Consider the following 20,128-nt stretch of genomic DNA (forward strand, 5'->3'; position numbering starts at 1 on the left):
GAAAGTGCACTCTCCTGAAAAACATATCGGTCCCTCCCGTTTGACTTCATTGCAGTTACGTGAGGATCGTAGTTGGTGCTTACAAGCATCAGCGAATGATTTGGTGGGTGATTCTGGTGTTTGCACTCTTCACTGGCGCAAGGTCGCAAACATGTTCACCTTACATATTTGAGGTATTACCCTGGTTGGATCTTATCATTTTACACTCGAATCCAAAACTTGGCATGAGCTCCAACGACTTGATTCATCTAGAACTCGTACAAGGCAAACACAAACTTGCTGGAATGAAGTATTGCAAGCTGGGGTGCGATATCTTACTTTTCCGCAGCTGGAAACGGATTTGTTCAAATCAATGCTAGAACACAGAGATCTGGTGAACAGCCTGCTGGTTTCTACGAAATGTTTGGCACTGGCTGCTTTGATGCGTCCTCAAAGTGCGTGTTCAACCATACACCTATAAAGTTTCTGGTTCCTAGTTTTCTAGATTTGGTCCCTACTATCCGGGTGATGATATAGTCGATTGGATTGGTAAGAACGTTGTTTTGAGATGTTACTATTAGCATGGATTCTAACCATTCATTGTTGTTTCACACGTGTCGCTATACTTCAGAGGCAATTTATGGCCTTGGACTGGAAACAATGCTCCAGACGTAAGACTACAGCACGTAACCTGTTTACTTATGGATATCTTGCCAACCGTCTTGCAAAATAGTGGAAGCACAAGGTCGTAGATGAATTAACCGGCAATCGCACCGCACTATACGAAGGGTACCGCTTAGTAGAGGACAAGGGAAAGCCATTAATATATGTATAAACAAATCAAATCGCCGTGGCGGATCTGAACGCAGTTTGAAACATAAATTGCTCCGCATTAGCTGTTCTTTCAAAGTCATGAATGATCAAAGTTCAGCATTTATAAAACGATTTCTGGAAGACTCATTGGAGTTTATGAGGGAAAAGAGTGTCTTACAACCGTGTATTATACCCTTAAATGCTTGAAATCTCAAAGAATTTCCTCCTTCATGTAGATACCCTCTCCTTCCAGCTTTTCCAGAATTGGTTGGATGACTTCCATGTCCATAGGAGCCACGACACCGCGACGAGTAATGACACCATCGAGAATGAGTTGAGTGGTGATACCACAAGGGACACCAACAGTCCTGGCCATGGAGGTTACTCCACTGGGTTCACCAAACCAAAGACCAGTAGAGGTTCGAATTTGCTAATTTAAATAGATGTGAGATTCAATGTTTAGCACCCGATTTGAGACAAACAGACAGGTCTTGTTACATACCTTGGTACCATCAGGGAGTTCGCAGTCAAAGACGTGTTGAAGCATGGTCATATCACGTTCTCCTTCTTGATATTGCATCTTGGCACCCAAAGTAGCACACAATGTGTCCATAATGTTTCCAGCTTTGGGAGCTTGGTCATCAGAAAATAATCCCAGCCTATGGATAGACGATCATGTTAGCCGACTTGAACAAAGTCATCGAATGGAGGCAATTGTATACTCACCACTTTAGACCTCGAGTAATACGTTCTGCTTCTGAACCTTTCAAATGAGCTTTTTCTATGACGGCTGTAATCAAATCCCTAAATATACCAAGTGAGAAACAATTCCTGCCCGTTTTAATTCAAAGCAAAACAACTTACGACTCTTGTTGGCTGGAGACACCCAAAAGCTGGGCCATAACATTCTTCCAAGTAATGGGAGCAGCTGAGGCTGCGAGATAGTCCAGTGGCTCTTCTGACAGCATACCCAATAACACCAAAGCTTTGATGAATTTGGGGAATCCCTAAGAAATACAGCCGCCCTGTGTTAACGACAGACACAACTGTCGGAATGCTAGATATTTGGACATAACGTGCATACTTGATATCTCAGAGTTCCTCGAATGACGGTTTTGGCTTCAGGTATATGGTATCGTTCACTGTAAGGAGTAGAGTCACGGTTGGCATAACCTTCAAAAGCGAAGCCAGGGTAGATGAAAATAGGTTTGGCAGAGTCCATAAGCTGTGGGCCTTCAATATCGACGACCTTGTTGAAATGCATGAAACGTTGAGTATTACAGAGTTGTATACACATGAAGCAATTTGCTTCAATTATTCATTTGATACCTTGCCATCTTCCAAGAATTTAGCGTTATTCCTCAAAGCCATCAATACACCACGAACCGACCATGAGAATTTGTATCCCAATGGATTGTTTGAGGCTTCAGGAGCAGGGAGACCACCACAGTATGACGTGAAGCCGACGATTTTGCCACCAAGTTGGTGTACTTCACTGATTGCCTTGACAGCGTACAAGTGATCGATACCAGGGTCGACACCAATTTCATTGAATATAGTCAAGTTCTTGTCTTTGGCGCTGTGTTTGTGATGGAATATGAGTCTTTGTTTTTGGTGGGATTTGGACCTACAGTTGACACCATGTCACCAACGAGAACAAACAGACTTACGCTTGATCGAATTCCATCATGGCTGGGGAAATGTAGGAAGTGGTGACGACATGTTTGCCGTGTTTGACAGCAGACTTGATAACTTTGGCGTGTTGAGTGTAAGGGATCAAACTAGCAATGAGTCAGTGAGTGGTTGCAAATAGCAATGAATGAGACCTTATGCATGTATGTACCTGATGATGATGTCGTGGAGTGCGACCTGAGCATCCAGGGCAGCTTCATCAGCAGCATCGACAGCGACAGCAATGATTCTGTCACGTCCTTGAGCTAATTCGACGCCAGCTTCTTTGCGACGAGCACCTTTGTTTGATTTGTAAAGATGACAGTGTTTTTGTTGTGAGAAAATGTCAAGGTTGTGACAGATTGCAGTCAAATGTCAAATGTCATGGACAAACAGGCAAGGCGTACCGATTGTGATGATGTTTTCTGGGCGTTTCCATAAGTAATCCAAGCACGGACCAGCCACGTAACCTGATCCAAGAAGAAGAATTTTTCTAGATGCAAGATGTATCCTGTTAAAGCTCGATTTCAAGTTTTTTTTTCTGGTCAAGTTCCATGAATGCAAAGAGTTGTGATTCAAGGATGAAGAGGACCAGAACCCAACATGATTTCAATGCGCTTGGATATAGATAAGTGCTTACCGTTCCATGTTGCTTTATTCTCAAAGTGCAAAGTGAATGACTGAGCTTGAAATATTCGAAAGTGATTTCAAGAGACTACGCCAGTCAAGCGAATTTGATGACGTGTTTTTCGCGTGATAATTGATAGATCCGAGGCCATAGAAACCAGAACTAGAGTCATTAAACCAATTAAAGGTAGAAGTGAATGTGACTGCCGACATTGAACATATTTGCTGATTTGCTCTATATCAGGGCGACATTCAAATCAATGGAAGTGTTTCATTTGTTGGTTGATTGCACCGCGTCATCTGGCACGTTCTCGATCGCCTGCCTACTCTACCAAAATTAATGCTCAACAACTGCAAAACCTAAGTTGGGCTAGGAACGACGAGGATCACCCCTATAGCCACGGTAGGGACATAGTAATGATATAGAGGTACGAACGGCCAGAGCAATTCACATATTCGCCGGAACGACAAGTCTATGTTTTGGAAGAAGTTGGTCTTCGCCTTTGATGTTTGGAACAACAGAACGGCCCTAGTCTCACCCATTGTTTAATTGTTCAGTGTCTATCTCATACGCAATCCAAATGCATCTCTGTATTCTAACTTGACTCTTCCTTTTATCCATCCCAGATCATTCACATTTCATACCCACGAGCGGAATTCGAATCAGTTGTAAACAATCATCATGGCAATGACAACGACTGCAGCAACAGACGAAATGGCCACAATCAGCAACCCATCCACTGTAGCTAGTGCTCAAGCCAACTCGGCCAAGCTTTGGTCTACTTTCGAAGATCTAAGATTATGTGCTGCAGTATCTCAAAACGACGACAGATGGATGTTGATTGCTTCGGCATTCCCTGGAAGAAGTGCCGCTGATTGCATGTCCAGATATAATGAACTTGTCGCTGACAATCTAGCCCCTCCAATCCTAAAACGGCGCAACAACACGGCTGATCCAAGACGACCAAAGAAACCCAAAATCGCTCCTCCTACTCCCGCTGCTACTGGCAATAGTGCAAGCAGTAGTAGTGGTAGGGCTCTTCACATTAAATCATCTCTTACTCCGTTATCGGATAGTGCCGTACTCAACAAAAAGACAAGCCCTCCACCAACTCCAAACATGTCTGAAATCAAGGAGGTAACGCAAACCGTAACAGTCATAAACTACTTGACCGAATAGTACAATTCCCTCTAGACTAATTATTTATCATCACCTTGAAATTAGATGAAGAAAAAACCTCATAAAGTGACGAAGCCCGCTTCTGACGGAATAGTCCAGTCATCAACCAAGAAACGAACCGCTCCTCGAATTCCCAACATTCCACCACGTCCCAATGGTAGATTTGCTCAATTTGTTTCTCAATGGGATTGTCAGCTAACACTCATCTTAAATTTGATTTAGAATCACTTCCTGCAAGCGACGTATATCATCACGCTGCACCATCTTCCAACACCCACATGGATATATATGACAACACTATAGAGCGACTCAATCAGCCACAACATTCTCAGGATTTGAATCTCTACTTTTCAGACATTTTTGATGAGTCGGTTCATCAGCAACATCCACCCTTGGAATTGTCTTCAGACGGTCATGCTCTAGCGCTTGCATCCGCATTTGCTATGGAAGATATTGAAGACGAGGAAGACGATGCCGATGATAGTGCTAGTACTGTCGACTCTATTCTTGCAACTGATGGTCACAATCCAACTTCACCAAGTGGTCCTCTATACGATAGCGAAGAACGCAAGTCCCGAATCTTCACTCATTCACTTGATTTGCTCAATACTAACCAACCCTTTTAAATATGCTTAGGCGACGAGATGGACTTCTTGTTTGGTGAATACTTGGAAAACTTGCCAAGCAGTGAAAGGGATAACATTCTACCCCCAATGCCTGCCCACCCTCACTGGGTGCATGATGCATCGTAAGACTTGTGCTCAAAACCATCTTTTCCTTATTCGTGAATCTTTTACAAAACTTGAATCGCCTTAGTTTTGGATTTACCTGTGAGCAAGCTGAAACTTTAAAGGACCAGATGCTCGCAAACTTTCAAATATTGGTGCAAGCCTTCACATTCAGCTCAGAATTATATGGTGCAGCTGATTCCACTTCTGGATTTTTCTCGTCTCAATTGGTAAGTCCGTTACGCCTTGCCATGTTAGCAGCTTCATTGTTTGAGGCACATACTAACTTTGCATCAAAGAATAAACTTCGAGATCTTCAACGGCATGCTAAAACCCAGAAACTGGAGCGATCAGTGTTTAGACACCCAGCCTTGTCCATCATTCCATCCATAATCAAGTCAGAGCCACATCCCAATGACAAGAAGAGGCACGAATGTATTACCAACGCTTTTGAAAATCCCACCCATCGTAAAGACTATGATCGAATGAATGAACGCATACATGGCGATTCCTTTGACGAATGGATGACGAGTATTCGAAACAACGGAGATATGGTTTGGAAGGCTCGCACGTGTGTATCGCCGTGGCCGGCATTATTGGATAGAATCGTCTCATCTACTCCAGAATTCTTTCATGACGATATCCTTCCTATTGTCATTCCAGGTATGGCCCAAGATGAAACTAACCAATGTTGCTCAAACATACTTACCAATTTTCAAATGTTGGATAGTTCGACGCCATCGAAACCCATTTTTAGAACATGAAGACGAGTTATTAAGAATGGGATCTGAACGTTGTGGTGGTGATCTTCGGGAAGTTCGTGCTCGATTCCTTCCTGCTCGTACCGTGGTGCAAATGAAGACACGTATATCGAATTTGTCGTCCAGAGGAGGTGCCGACAATCCCATACGTGTATGTTTCTGGTACCTTTTGCAAGTTTGGCCCGACAAACCATTGATTTATCACACTGCATCTTCTTTAGCGTTTCCATCTATTGCCATTCAAACCATTGACAGAACTGGAACGTCATATATTACGCGAGGTAAATTTCTTTGGAAGTGGTCAAAAGATCATCTCTTTTGGTTTTTTTGTGACCTCAGTTAACCCACTAACTGACCGACTTATACAAACACAGACCTGTCGCAAACTTGGACCTCGCTTTGGCCATACTGCTTTAATAGCTCGTCCTACCATGCTGCTTGATGCTACTCTCGACTTGATGGAACTGCATGGAGAATATCAAAGCTCTTCCAAACGGCCACTTCCACCAGCTAGGAACAGCCAGTATAAATCATACAAAGCTATCGCAGATCAAAGGATTCACCAGCAGCATGCATTGAGTCTTCCATCACCCACATCGATGCCCTCATTTTCAGCACCAACGCCATCAGCAAATAATTTCGTGCCCGTAAGTGATGTTTTCCTTGTGTGGGTTGAGAGATTATAGGCATGAATGGGGTGACACTCTTCAATTTCTTGTTATAGCCACCGCGAGTGAAGCCGATCAACGTGAAGCAATCGAAAAATCAAGGCAAAGCCCACAATCAAAAGAAACAGTCAAAGCAGGACAATGTAAATAAGAAACCAACAGCCATCCCACAGACCACATCTTCATCTCGCCCACCACTCCCGCGTGCACACCCTCGACCGATAGCCCCTCGTCTCGACTCGCGTATGTCTCATGTCACTTTGGATGTTTTCGCCTTTGGCTCCTTCTTCTAGATACTGAAAGATTCTTTTCACAGATTCTGAAGTGCCGCAAAGTAAAGCATCTCCAGGAGCCACTCAGAATCAACCCTCCGCAACAACGCCATCTCACGAAGGCATCCAGTTTCCAGATGATGGAGACATGAATGTCAAATCACCAGCTCTTGGATCAGAAGCCTACTTTGCCGAATCTGAAACGGAAAACCTGGCAGCCGGATGGAGCTCGGAGCAAGATGATGGAAACTTTGGACATGGCGAAGACTGTATGTTAATTTTGTATTGGTAGTCCTCAAATCTGGATTTTAGCTAATCTTTCGCTTTGCTAGTTTTGGAATTGATCTTCTCGTCGCCTCAAAAGCAAATACCAAACACCAAGAAGGGCCAAGGAAAAGGCGGAAGGAAGAGGACCAAAGACGGAAACAGAGGTGAACTTCATACTCTGTCTTGTAAAGTTGAAAAGCTGGAACAAAGCACGGGTCTAACATTGTCTTTCTTGCACAACAATAGATATCTATCCCGTACCACATGTTGGTGGTCCACGACATCGCAGTCTATCTCGCGGCCGTGGTAATTCAGTATTGAGTGATCATGGTCTTCCAACACCGATATCTTTACCGTTTGTGAGCGAGACAGAGAAGGAACGTGCCAAGTCACTACCTACTGTAGAACATCATGCTACCACTCCGTTTGTAATGAATCCCTTCGTAATGTCATCACTTGCTTCCATGCCGCATATGGCTCAGATGCAACTGCAGTCGATGCAGCACATGCCGATGCCATCACTAGATATCAATAGTCAACCAGGATTCTCAGTTCCACCGACTGCCTATATGCCAGCTGCACCATATGGAGCACCATATATGTTCCAGCCAGTATGGCCGACTCCACAAATGAGTATGGAACAGCTAGCTGCTTTTGGATTGCAGTGTCTGATGACTCAGGCTCATGGACAACCCTCTATGTATAACTATCCACCTGGTTACAATATGATGCCGGTACCAGTCCCACAATATGTATCGAAACCAAGACAGGATGAACAAAATAGTCCAGCTGATAGCGCAGATGGTTGATAAATTATTTTATTTTGGATGCTTTACTGTATTGTTGTTGTTGCACCTGATTAAATTAGCAATATAGATTTCTGACGAACATGCAAACGCTTTCTTTGAACTGATCGTACAGCAGTTGATTGAGTAAGGAATTGCACGATGATCAATTACCAAATCCAGTAATGCGGCCGGCTAATCAAACCTTGAACCAGGGTGGTGGTTTGGCGTCATCAGGAACCCTGCAAATCTCTCCCGATCGCCCGATCTAAAGCACATTGCAAGTCAAGACTTAATACAGTCCACGATCTCAACGATTTCATACAATAATAATGTTGGACTTTTTCCCTGATGATATTCTATTGCTCATATGCTCGACGTTTTTGAAAGTAAACGACCTCGGCCAGCTTTCTATGGTGAACAAGAAACTCTCTGGAACGCTTGATGACCTCTCACCACATATATGGCAAGCTATGACTCGACGAGATATTGGAAAGGAACTATACGACATTGCAAGCCGTGCATCTATGGTACGGTTCCAGTTTGCCCGGTTGATTTTGCATCATTGAGTTTCCGTTTGTGATTTTGAATTTGGAGCTTAGGATGTGTTTCGATCGCTAACAAACCCTTAATGTTTAGCTCCCAAATTGCTGGATTGACCTCTTGGATCTCTCTACTCCCAAGTCCAGCTACTATACCATGACCAGAATGGAGAGCGAATGCGGTGTCTTCCACGACGTTAGCGTGGCCTTCATATGCCACGTCCGGAGCATCATACACACCGTTGCGGATGCCGAGAAGAAAGATATAGGCCAATGGGAGGATGCCAAGATGATATGCAGTATAGATTGGCTTGATGATGGGAATGCCAATTTACATTCACGAGTTACATGGTGTGTACTACGAGCTATCATACTGAAGTTGGAATCCATGCTTGATCAGGTGGACGGTGTGTGTATTAGTGATGTGCTAAGGCTGTCTTTCCAGTTGGTTGATCAATTATCTGTGATGGATCGACGTAAGTGTTTGCTTACACGGTCAACAACGGTGTTGTCTGTATAACGTGCTCACCTTTCATTTGCCACTCTAGAGTTGCTGATGTTGTATATGGGAGAATTGTTTAAAGTTGTGTTTGCCATAGTAGGCAGTCAGTCCAACGCACACAATCTGTCTCTGTCTCGTCTCTCTCCGACGTTTATGTCTTGGAATACAATTGTGGCTTTACTTGAAGGAAGCAAGGCGACAAACTTTAAGTCATTTATACAAATGGCCTCAGAGTCGCACCCAACATCGGGGATCTATGGCATTTCACATGTATTGAACTCCTTCAGCAATCCCAAACACTATTAACTTACATTGTATAAAAAATATAGTATGCTTCCTCTATATCATTTACACGTGCTAGTTTCAAAATTTTGGTTGATGGTCGCGTTCTCGCGTCATACGCATGCTCCCGTAACCGCAGCAACGAACTCGAGATGTTTGACGCGTTTGCTACGGGTAAGAAGCATACTTTTGGCCTTTAGGTTATTTATTGGTCTTTTCTTCCACTTTACTCCCTACTCTGTTGCAATCTCGGAGAGGCAGTGTAGTTGTTAAGCACGAATTAGAGGCCTTGTACGCAGTTTTTGGACGGATACATCGAGACGGATATATAGCTAGGCGGATGGTTTGCTCCTGTCGCGCTGTTTTCCTTCAAATTACTGGTAAGCTTTCAATCAAAACAATTTAATTTGGCTTTTTTTTGTCACAGCGTTTGTACAGGCCCAAACAGAATTTAACCAAAGTCTTCAATTAGTCCATATAGAGAGTATATTTTGACTGACAGACATGACTTCATCCATTGAAGACAGTCTGAATCCCCGAAGGCGTATGATCACGTCGTCTTCAAACATTGATTTGCTGCAAAGTCGTTGGTATGCCGACCAAATGCATTACACCCTGCCTCCACTATACAACCTGATTGGACATCGACAACACAACATATATACAGAAGAAGTCGCTTTTGAACACTACCCAGCGGCAGAATATACGCCACCCAGACCACGCCCATTCAAATCTAGCCTGTCCGACGCGATTCCAGGCATGCTTACGGCCTTGAATGAAGAAGATGCATACCCTGGATGGCCGATGCAGGCTCAACCAGCCTGTTACCATAATCTACCACCCCACATGGATATGTATTACCACCACTCGCACATGCCGACAACCATGCAACATGATACACCGCCATATACGACTCAGACCCCGTGGAATCTACTGGATGCTGCTATTGAAGCAGGTGAAGACGCATCATCAGCTCCTACCACAGTGGTAAACAATTACAACACCGACGTGTATGACGGTCAAGAGTATGTATACGAAATATATGGAAACGAGACCAGCAACGACACTGTAAAGCCTAGTGAATCAATACTACTAGCTGCAATAATGGCCAAAAATCCAGCACCTCCATCAGTGCAACAAGTGTCAAAGCCAGCACTCAAAACCCCAGCACCAACCAAGCCAGTAGACGAACCTCCCACCATCGACACTCAACTATTGACAGTCAAAGTGGAATATGGCAATAACGAACAAGTCACTGCAAAGAATAAAGATGTCGAGTCTGCGGATGAAGTCTTGTCAGATGTCTTGTCTGACTCTGATACAGATGATGCTGCAGAACAGGATACAGAATACGCAGAAGACAACGAAGATGGAGATGCATCTGAATACGATCCAGATCCAGAGTCAGATTACGATGCGTCTCCTCCACCGTCTCGTAGACGAGGTCGCTCTGGCAACGGAAGGGTTGAAATCGAATCTGACTCGGACGACTATCTGGAAAACTATAAGCATCGAAACTACTCTCGAAAATCATCAACTGATAAAAAGCGCCTCTATCCTTGTCAGTTGCCTGGTTGTACCAAAACATTTACTCGTCGCTACAATCTCGCTTCTCATATTCGCTGCCACTCTGGTATGGTTTGTTGTTTGTTGAACTGTTGAATAAACGGCTGCTGTGTTGTGGTTTGATTTTATTGCAAATGCCATTTCAATGCACTTCTCGATGCAGAAAAGAGTTCAAACGTAACCGATCGCACTTACTAACCACCTTTCCCCAAACTGCAACAGGTGGAAGGCCATTCTGTTGTAAGGACTGTCCTGCTACTTTTTCAAGAACGCATGATTTGCGCAGACATATCAAATCTGTGCACGCTCGTGCTCGTACTCATTCTTGCCCATACTGTCCCTTGAGCTTCACTAGAAGTGATGCGCTCAAGCGACATTTGGACATTGAATTTAAACGAAGGAACAAGGTTGAGAAGATGGAGAAGGAGCAGTAAAATGGGAGTGACTATAGATAAATGGAAGGTCTCATAGTTTTAGTTAGGGTTTGGAGAGGGCAATGCTTTCATTGTAGCTTGAAAAAATTAGGTTGTGTTTGCAGTTTGTTGCTCGTGTTGGCATTAAAAAAACGATATAGTTGTAAAGGGCCCCTTTGAATAAAACTCCCCTCACATATACAAAGTGGTTAAAAAGGTTGTTTCAATATATTGTGAGAGATACAAGTTGATATTTTTTTTAAAAGTCTTTAATGAGCGACACCGCTCGAGACCATAGGTGAATTTGTTCGCTTCAATTGCATATCGGTATGGAATCGTCGTAAGAAGGTGTCAACTTCTTCAATACCAAGAGGCTTGACATCAGCAGCAGCCTTGATTTGAGCAGTAACTTCCTTTACTTCTTCATCGGTCAAGATCAATCCTAATTGCATGACACGGCTCTTGACTGCATTCCAGCCAGTCAACCTGTGTCCTATTGACACGTACCGAGTCATTCTAGACAAATGCAACGACACTTAGTATTCAATTTCTCAAAAACACGGCTAAACGATGTCTCCCAAAAAAAAGTACAACATACCCAAAATCTTCTGGATTTAAAATTTCATATGTACTTGGGTTGGCCAAAATAGCTTTTGCGTGGATACCAGCTTTATGGGTGAAGGCACAGTAACCAGTAATATAATTATTGAAGGGAACTTGAATCTGGACGGCTTCAGCGACCAAGTTCTCGATTTCTCTTAGCTTTTCCAGACGGTATTTGGCCTTGACATAGTCCTTGTCTGCAGCATACATACGAGCGACAAGACCGCCAAGAGGAGTAATACCATTTCGTTCACCAATACCCAAGACAGAAGTATCAATATGTGTGGCACCAGCTTCCAAGGCTAACACAAGTATACTGTTAGACTGGTGCTATATGTAAATATGCCATTCCCAATAGGGCATTTACGTCTACTTACCAGCGTAGGCATTGGCAATAGAACAACCAGTATCATTGTGAAAGTGACATTCGATATCACAAGAGACGACACCTCGTAAAGTCCTAACTAGTTCATATACTTGACGAGGGTTTGCACAACCTACAGTATCGGCAATACCAACACGATTGACGCCTAACTTGTCTACTACACGGTAAATGGATAGCAAGTCTACCAAGTCACTTCGGAATGAGTCTTCTGAGGAGAATCGGACTTCTACACCCTTGGATTTGATAAAGTTAATGACTTCGATGGCCTGTTCAGTGACTCGTTCCATGTTCTTTCCATGCGAGTGAGTGCGAAGCAAGTTTGAAGTGCCAATGACAACGTCCAGACCATCTACACCAGTTTCTACAGCAATCCTGGCATCGTCCATATGACATCGGATGTGTGTAAGAATCTAGGAAGTTGAAAAAGAGGTTAAATGCGGCTTTCGGTTGTAGCTGACAAGGCTTGAAATCTGCGTTTGCAATGTGAAACTGCCAACAAGGAATGACTCTTGTCACAGAGGGGACTTACTTTTGCCTTCAAGCCCAGCTTGCAAATAGCCTCGACATCAGCTCTTGATTGTTCGGAGGCAGCAGGAGATGTCAGTTCAATGTATTCGACGCCAAAGTCATCTAGAGCCCTGGCAATCTTGATTTTGGTTTCTTGGTCAAAGAAGGCATTGGCAAACTGTTCTCCCTCTGTGATATTGGTGGATAACAAAGGATGTTAAATTGTTGCCAGTATATTATGACATGATTTTTCACATGTTACAAGGAGGATTGGATTGACAAGAATGGAAAAGTGGAAGCATTCGAGCTTTCAAGGGGGGCCATTAGACTGGCATGTACAGTAAGGAGACAGTGAATGGCCAGTTGAATGTCCAGCGTACCTCTTAGAGTGCTCTCAATGATGCTGAAGTTGCTAACACGAGAGAGGAAGTCCGAATACTTTGCAGAGAATGGGCCTGCCTTTGCGGCTGCAGCCCCTGTATGAGCTCCATTAGCTCCATTCGAGCTTCCGTTTGCTGTTGCTGCCATCGAGATGCTTTTTTTTGTTTCTGTGGAAAACAAGTTCCAAGTCTGTTAGAGATGAGGTTCGTGGTGTTCGATCGGCCTATTCGCATTGTCCTTGCTTGGCGGCTTGATCCGACATACCTTCTTTATAAGAATTGGACTGGCCCCGCTTGCTTGTTGCTTGTGTTGCTTGAAAAAAGAGTTTTGGATGACGGGTTTGACGAAAAAAAAGGTCAATTGTAATCCACACACGGAAGATCCAAAGATTCATATGAAATGATGAAATGATATTTATATAATAAATTATATGTAGCTACTTTCCACTGTTTCTACATTGCGGTGCGCAAACACAGATACATGTCAAAGTAAGCTACTCGAGTGTTTACTCCAAGAAAAATCTATTGACACGTTTAATAGTGGTACGTGTCGGCATCGCCTACTCAAACGACTTAGATCCAAGCAATGATGTTGTTGCAAGAAACGTGCGACTATACTCACAACTGGGCGACAGACTTGAATCGCAACCAAACATAACACAATCAGAGATTTGGTTATGGAATCTAGCAGGAATTTAAGTCAGAGATAGCCGAGAGTTTTGAAGATGATGCAGCTTCTTACCACGGGGAATGCCATCAATTATAACTGCTTTAGTTTTGAAATCAACAAATTCCATCATGAGAGCCATGGCAATTCCTACAGATCGGTCTTTGCCTTGCATACAGTGCACGAGAAGCCGCACTGGGCCGTCCTTTAACAGAGACCTCACAAAACCAATTGCCACTGGAATACACTCTTCCAGCTGTTGAGCTCCCTTCTTGCCCTCAGGTATTGGTAGATATAAGTATTTACGAGAGTCTGGATGTTCAAATTCAGGTGCACCACAGTTGATGACGGCACCGTAATGTTGCCAACATTCAGGAGGCCTACCACTGGCTCGATTACCTACAGCAATCGACAATGTGGCTGATTGGAATATCCAGGAACTACTGGTGTTGGTGCTAATTTTGCTATTGCTACCGATGCTGTCACTACTGACAGTGTTCTGATTCGTTACGAGTTGCTGGTATACTAGGTCATCTACAACATCCTCAACGGAATCAGCAAGAAATATGTCGTTTGAATGATTCCAAAATAGCTCAGGAGTTAGTCCTCGACTCCAACTTTCCTCGTCATCTGCTGCTCCTTGTACGTAACAATAATGACCAGACCGCTCCAGTCCATCATGGACCATTCGGGATGCACATACTAGTACAATGGATATAGATTGTGTGGAATCTGCGGTTCCATAGTTTCCAGACGGACAGTGCCATATTGGTCGTAGTGGTAACTGTATATGTGTTGCCAAGTAGGCGATGTCTAGTCCCGAAGCTAGAAACTTTTCTGTATACGTCGGTATGAGGGCTTCCATTTGAGCTCGTTCCGATTCAGGTATGAATGGTGGAAGATGCAGTGCACCTGTGGCAGTACCAGTTGTATCGCTGGTTGAATGCGAGATAGTGCAAATGGCAGAGTTGATTACAGCACACCACAAGGGAATTGTCTTTGACAAGGCGTCGGGAAATCTTTTCCCGCTTCGAGTCGAATCTACTATGATGCATCTAACAAGCAATTGTCTGTAAGCACTCAAGCGATGAAGCATGGATACATTCTTGAAAGATACCCCTTGTTTTGGATGATGGATTCTAGGACATGCCAGTTGACTCTCTTTAGGTTGAAGTCGTATTTCGCGTAGTGGCCGTCAGTTGACTTGAAGTAAGCGTTCGGCAGGTGTCGTTGAGGGTGATTTGGTGACGTGTACCTTGAGAAGCGATCAATGAGACAAGTGCAGTGCCAATCAAGGAGTGGCAATTCAATAAGTAGAAGAGATTGGAGTGCCTACCATACTCCAGCGCGTTCATTGGCGATGATCTTGAGTAATGGGTAGTTTAATGCGACGGAATTGACAAACAAGGCGTCGTTCTGGATTGACTTTAATCGATTGAATCTAAAAGCAGTAAATCTACTTAGTCGAGTATAAAGTTGGTAGGCAGCGAGTGTTTGATGATAGTTGACAGCTAAACGAGAACGACTTGCAAACTTACAAACTTCGAGATTCCAGCCTGATCTCTTGCCTCACCCTCTGATACTCCTTCATAGCTTAGGGACGTGACGACTATTGCTCGTATTGGTTGCCAGATTGGTTGGAAATGTTCATGATCGGAGTCCTAAAAAGTAGACATCTACTAAAAATTTCCAAACACCTAATCAACAAACAGGACAAGACAGAGACTCCCCCAACAGAAGAGAGGAAGCAGTCATGAAGTTTGGAGTCTTGCTTGATGATCATCTCTTCCCGGAATGGAGGTTCTACTACATGTAAGTCACTCCAATGATATCACCTGCAATGAGAAAAGAAAAACATCTTTCTCGACCTCGAGCATGCACATTAGCTCTTCATATCGTCAGCATCCCAACCATTGTCTAATCTACCACTCATATCAGGGACTACAATGAGCTCAAGAGACAGCTAAAGGTCCGCACAGCTTCAAGCACTGATGGCAAATTCACTGAACAGGATGAAGCTGCCTTTGTCGAAATATGTGAACGGGAACTAGAAAAGGTATGCATTACCATCATATTCATCTTGCATTTGGATGTTATGTGTGCATGGGCTCTATCCACATACCATGCATGTTGCGTATTGAATCTGTATCAATCGACTTCCCTCGTGCTTTCCAAACACCACTATCTATAGTACACTCACTCACACACTAACTCTCTTCAGGTCGCATCCTTCCGTACCCTCAAGTCTGATGAACTCGAACGAAGAGTCGCTCATGCTCAAGCTGCAATCGACTCTATCTTGAGCTCGGGTGGAAAACCTGACGACAACAGAATGAAGGCTGTCGAAGACGAACTTAACAAGATCGCAACCGAAATGACCGAATTATCAAAGTTTGTCAGGCTCAACTATACTGGATTCATGAAGGTACTTGAAAGCTAGTTAAGGCTTTGTCCTTGTTTCCCGTTCTTTTTGATACCCATTGTCTTGCTTGTTTGTCGTGCAAAATCATTGCGCATGTCGTCACAATGCTCATTTTGCTCGTAATCGCCCACCCCCATCTCTTCATGGCCGTCCAACAAAAAAAACCCTGTTACTCAAATCAACACATTATTCTAGATTCTGAAAAAGCACGACAAGCACGCTGGCTACCAACTCAAGCCAACTTTCATGGTCCGTCTTGCTCATAGACCATTCTACAAGGAAGGTGACAAGTCGGTCGACTCTATCGTCATCCGTCTATCCAGACTCTTTGATATCGTCAGGACTGGTGGCGTCCGTGCTCCAACCACACCTCCAGGCGGCGCTTCTCAAAACTTTATTCGCCACACAACAAAATACTGGGTACATCCAGGTACAATGAGAATCATATAAAACGATCATCCGGCTGCAAGGACCAAACAGTAGCGCAAAGACACACCCATATTGACTCTTTGTTTCTGATATAGACAACATCACCGAAGTCAAACTTATAATTCTCAAGTATTTGCCCGTCCTGCTCTTCTCGTCAAAAGGAGGCAAGGAACCTGATCCCGCAATCACATCCATCTACTTCGATAACGATGCCTTTGAATTGTATCTTGGTCGTCTAGAAAAGACGGAAGGTGCAGAGGTAAGCGTTGGCAAAGCTCGTATTGGCACGATACCCCTCATTTTCGTTCATTTCAAGACGTCAGAGTCAATTTTTGGAGTATTTTTCTCTCTATTTTTTGCACATGTTGTGTTGAACAAATCATCCAATTTCCCTACAGGCAATCCGAATTCGATGGTATGGTAACATGGATCAACAAGAAATCTTTGTTGAACGAAAAACTCATCGTGAAGACTGGACGGGTGAATCTTCTGTCAAGTCTCGATTCTCAATCAAGGAAAAGTATGTGAATGCCTTCCTGGATGGAACGCATACTTTAGATAAGACCATCGCCAAGGCTCGAGAACGAAAACAAAAGTCAGAAAAGGAACTGGATGAAATGGCTACCTTGTCTGCCGAAATTCAAAGCTCTGTCGTGAAACGAAAATTACACCCAATGGTCCGTACATTCTATAACAGAACAGCCTTCCAACTCCCTGGTGATGCTCGTGTCCGAATCTCACTCGATACAGACCTCACAATGATTCGTGAAGACAATTATGGCAAACCTAGATCTGGTGATAATTGGCGTCGCATGGATATTGGCACTACTCCTTCCAGCTTTGATCATTTACCAGAAGAAGATATGGTCCGATTCCCTTATGCAGTCCTCGAAGTCAAATTGCAGACGTTGGCTGGTAATGAAGCTCCCAAATGGGTTACAGAGCTCATCAATTCTCATTTGGTATGTCACATTCTCAGAGCCTTTCACTTGAACTCCAGCGGGTGGTGTGGCGTTGGCCTACTGAGGTTTTGTTGTTGGGGTTGAAAAGCCGCTATTGATGCAGTTAATTTGAACCTTTGCATCGACTTTTCCAGCTGATGAGTTTGTGTTCAAATAGGTGGAAGAGGTCCCCAAATTCTCCAAATTCATTCATGGTGTTGCAACTCTGTTGGAAAGTAGGGTGACAATGCTGCCATTCTGGCTTCCTCAGATGGACAAGGATATTAGAAAGGATGCTCCTCGTCGTCCACCATCTGCTTTAGACTTCCCCGCGTCAACTAAGCGCCGTATATCTGCGCCGCAAGGTGTTGAAGTCGTTGTCGAAAGACCAGCTACATCGTCTGCCTCCACATCTCGACCAAATGGTCAGGTGACCGAGAGGACTCCATTATTGGCAGTTCACGATGAAGAGGAAGAGTATGAAGAAGATCAGCATCGCACACGAAAGGGCGTGAAACCCGCTTTTTCGTGGAGCAATCTCTTTGCATCAGGGCAAGCAGGTTCTGGGCAAATGGGTCATCCTAATAATGGTTTCATTACTAGTATGGTCTCGACGATGAATTCATCTCGTGGTCCACAACAGCAGAAGCGTATTGTATTGCCTGTCCGTGTGGAACCCAAGGTCTTCTTTGCCAACGAGAGAACTTTCCTGTCTTGGCTTCATTGTATGTCACCAAAATGATGTTTTCACATTGAAACTTGACACTAAACGCATTCATATCAACAAATGTCTTGTAGTCTGTATCGTCTTGGGAGGTCTGGCTCTTGGTTTGCTGAACTTTGGTGATTCTGTCGGTCAAATCTCCGGACTCATCTTCACAGTGGTTGCCATGATCTTTATGATATATGCCCTGTTTCTGTATCAATGGAGAGCTCACAAAATTCGTAATCGAGGTAAGTGTTGAGTGCTGGTTTACCTAGTTTTCAAACATTTCTCAATATCCATCCATTTTTTGTTAGACGCTGCACCTTATGATGATCGATTCGGTAAATAAGAATTACAAAAAAAGCAAAGTAAAACCATCTCACATTCTTTGATTTGAACACTTAGGTCCTACTGTATTGGTATTAGTGCTCTTCCTTGCAGTGATGACCAACTTCTACTTGAAGTTTAGCGAAATTTCGCCATAAAAAGCAGCAGGGTTTACCTACACCTTGTTATTTGTTTCCAGTATCGCTTTGTCTCCATTATCATAGCTTTTATTCATATTATCCCCTTGCTTATTTTTTATCATACATATCCATTCTTATTAGAAAACGAGTTTTCGTGGTTAGCAATTCTGTAGACAGCAGGTAGGATGGAATCTATACGGTTACCACCGCTGTCACATCATGCATCCAAGCAGATCATGCCCACTTTCTCTCCATCGGGTATCGTATATCAGAAACCACCACCAACATCTCTAATTCAGCGACAAGACAAAGTAGTCAAATATATGTTCATAATATCTCAACAAGACGAAGTGGTCAAACATGTGGACTACAAACTTAACATTCATTGCTCTCGCTGGAGTCTACGGAACACATCTGTACGATCCGTACTCGACAGTCATAGACAGAAGAAATCCCACTCGCAAACATTGGAACAGTCACATCTGTCTTGAATGCGTTACAGACGACTTTCATCAGAGAGGGAGCTGAGCTGGCAGCCACCTAAGTGCTTGCGGGTAACGATCTCCTTTTTATTTGATCTTCTCCGTTGCGTCTGATCAGACAGAACGAACGATCTTGACACCTATTGCTTCTGCTAAAAATGCATTCTACCTGCTCAGAAACTAATTGTCGGCCAGTTCGTCAATGCAGTTTGAGATTTCATACAGGCACAATTGGATCAAGTTGTCGAAATCGCTGCAGATGTAACTGATTGTTGGATTTGCCCCCAAACGAATACGCACTCAATTGAATTGTAGATCACGTTCAAAATGACGGGAAAGCGGGAAGAATATGATTTTGCTGAAACAGCATACTACTACAGAGATTGGAAGTGCAGAAGATCTTGTGGCCAAAAAGAAAGCATGACAATGGAAATTTAGTACAAGATATTTACATACACCAGCCCACCTTTCAATGATGCACATGCTCGTTAACGGGAGACCCTTATGAGCAGATGATAACCCAACTCTAATGGTGGGCCATGTCTGTATTACGGTGGACAGTTGGCATTCCGTGAGATACTTGAATTTGACTTGAGCTTCATCGAAACCAGGTAACTGACTCACCGGGTCCTTTATTTGTCACTCAAATTACCAATTACGCATATGGCAAGATGGTGCCCGTCCCACAAACGGAAACCCCCAGCAGCATCTCTTTCCGCTAGACTATCTCCCTCTCTGTGTCAAGGCTCACATGTCAAACTTAAAGTCGTTTGACATTTTGAGGTCAACTTGGTTCATCCGACAGTTTGACAGGTCTTGTCATTGTCCCGTGCAATAGCTGTCAACTGCTCCCTGTTGAAGGTTCTATCACGGAAGAACGATAGAGGCTGTCAAAGGCGGAATCAGTTTTATGAATGTTCCGTATTGTTCCATCACCAAAATTTGACACGATTAATCACTCACGCATCAACAGCATTCCACTCCAACCTACAAATCATCAACAAAGTCTAAAGAAACCACACAGCATTCCACCCAGTACAAAAATGAAGTACTTTCTTTTACAACTATTGGCATTCGTCTTCT

The 20,128-nt window shown here is 43.6% G+C and overlaps 6 protein-coding genes across 6 annotated transcripts; 3 read left to right on the plus strand and 3 right to left on the minus strand.

Moving 5' to 3' along the window:
- Positions 1-1,003: 1,003 nt before the first annotated feature.
- SmJEL517_g05564 (uncharacterized protein) lies at positions 1,004-3,111 on the minus strand (the record flags this gene model as incomplete). The annotated part of the gene is made up of 10 exons (XM_031171490.1): positions 1,004-1,222; positions 1,295-1,451; positions 1,519-1,596; positions 1,657-1,799; positions 1,877-2,041; positions 2,122-2,371; positions 2,463-2,573; positions 2,636-2,762; positions 2,871-2,956; positions 3,104-3,111. 10 exons carry the CDS (start codon positions 3,109-3,111, stop codon positions 1,004-1,006), a joined length of 1,344 nt encoding a protein of 447 aa, XP_031022552.1.
- Positions 3,112-3,772: 661 nt separating this feature from the next.
- SmJEL517_g05565 (uncharacterized protein) lies at positions 3,773-7,775 on the plus strand (the record flags this gene model as incomplete). Its single annotated transcript, XM_031171491.1, has 13 exons — positions 3,773-4,228; positions 4,316-4,427; positions 4,493-4,810; positions 4,907-5,018; positions 5,087-5,228; positions 5,298-5,661; positions 5,729-5,910; positions 5,981-6,040; positions 6,134-6,406; positions 6,484-6,670; positions 6,744-6,968; positions 7,032-7,130; positions 7,213-7,775. The coding sequence occupies 13 exons, from the start codon at positions 3,773-3,775 to the stop codon at positions 7,773-7,775; spliced, it is 3,093 nt and encodes a 1,030-aa protein (XP_031022551.1).
- Positions 7,776-9,581: 1,806 nt separating this feature from the next.
- On the plus strand, positions 9,582-11,077 carry SmJEL517_g05566 (uncharacterized protein; the record flags this gene model as incomplete). Its single annotated transcript, XM_031171492.1, has 2 exons — positions 9,582-10,710; positions 10,866-11,077. The coding sequence occupies 2 exons, from the start codon at positions 9,582-9,584 to the stop codon at positions 11,075-11,077; spliced, it is 1,341 nt and encodes a 446-aa protein (XP_031022550.1).
- A 248-nt stretch (positions 11,078-11,325) lies between these two features.
- SmJEL517_g05567 (uncharacterized protein) lies at positions 11,326-13,079 on the minus strand (the record flags this gene model as incomplete). Its single annotated transcript, XM_031171493.1, has 5 exons — positions 11,326-11,572; positions 11,655-11,961; positions 12,037-12,454; positions 12,574-12,740; positions 12,932-13,079. 5 exons carry the CDS (start codon positions 13,077-13,079, stop codon positions 11,326-11,328), a joined length of 1,287 nt encoding a protein of 428 aa, XP_031022549.1.
- Positions 13,080-13,626: 547 nt separating this feature from the next.
- On the minus strand, positions 13,627-15,189 carry SmJEL517_g05568 (uncharacterized protein; the record flags this gene model as incomplete). The annotated part of the gene is made up of 3 exons (XM_031171494.1): positions 13,627-14,533; positions 14,935-15,054; positions 15,137-15,189. The coding sequence occupies 3 exons, from the start codon at positions 15,187-15,189 to the stop codon at positions 13,627-13,629; spliced, it is 1,080 nt and encodes a 359-aa protein (XP_031022558.1).
- A 162-nt stretch (positions 15,190-15,351) lies between these two features.
- On the plus strand, positions 15,352-18,581 carry SmJEL517_g05569 (uncharacterized protein; the record flags this gene model as incomplete). The annotated part of the gene is made up of 10 exons (XM_031171495.1): positions 15,352-15,410; positions 15,537-15,654; positions 15,820-16,023; positions 16,216-16,450; positions 16,545-16,708; positions 16,848-17,411; positions 17,569-18,115; positions 18,189-18,344; positions 18,411-18,437; positions 18,502-18,581. The coding sequence occupies 10 exons, from the start codon at positions 15,352-15,354 to the stop codon at positions 18,579-18,581; spliced, it is 2,154 nt and encodes a 717-aa protein (XP_031022557.1).
- Between the last annotated feature and the right edge of the window lie 1,547 nt (positions 18,582-20,128).

Source organism: Synchytrium microbalum (assembly GCF_006535985.1).
Source record: "Synchytrium microbalum strain JEL517 chromosome Unknown SmJEL517_scf0052, whole genome shotgun sequence".
In the NCBI taxonomy this organism is placed as follows: domain Eukaryota; kingdom Fungi; phylum Chytridiomycota; class Chytridiomycetes; order Synchytriales; family Synchytriaceae; genus Synchytrium; species Synchytrium microbalum.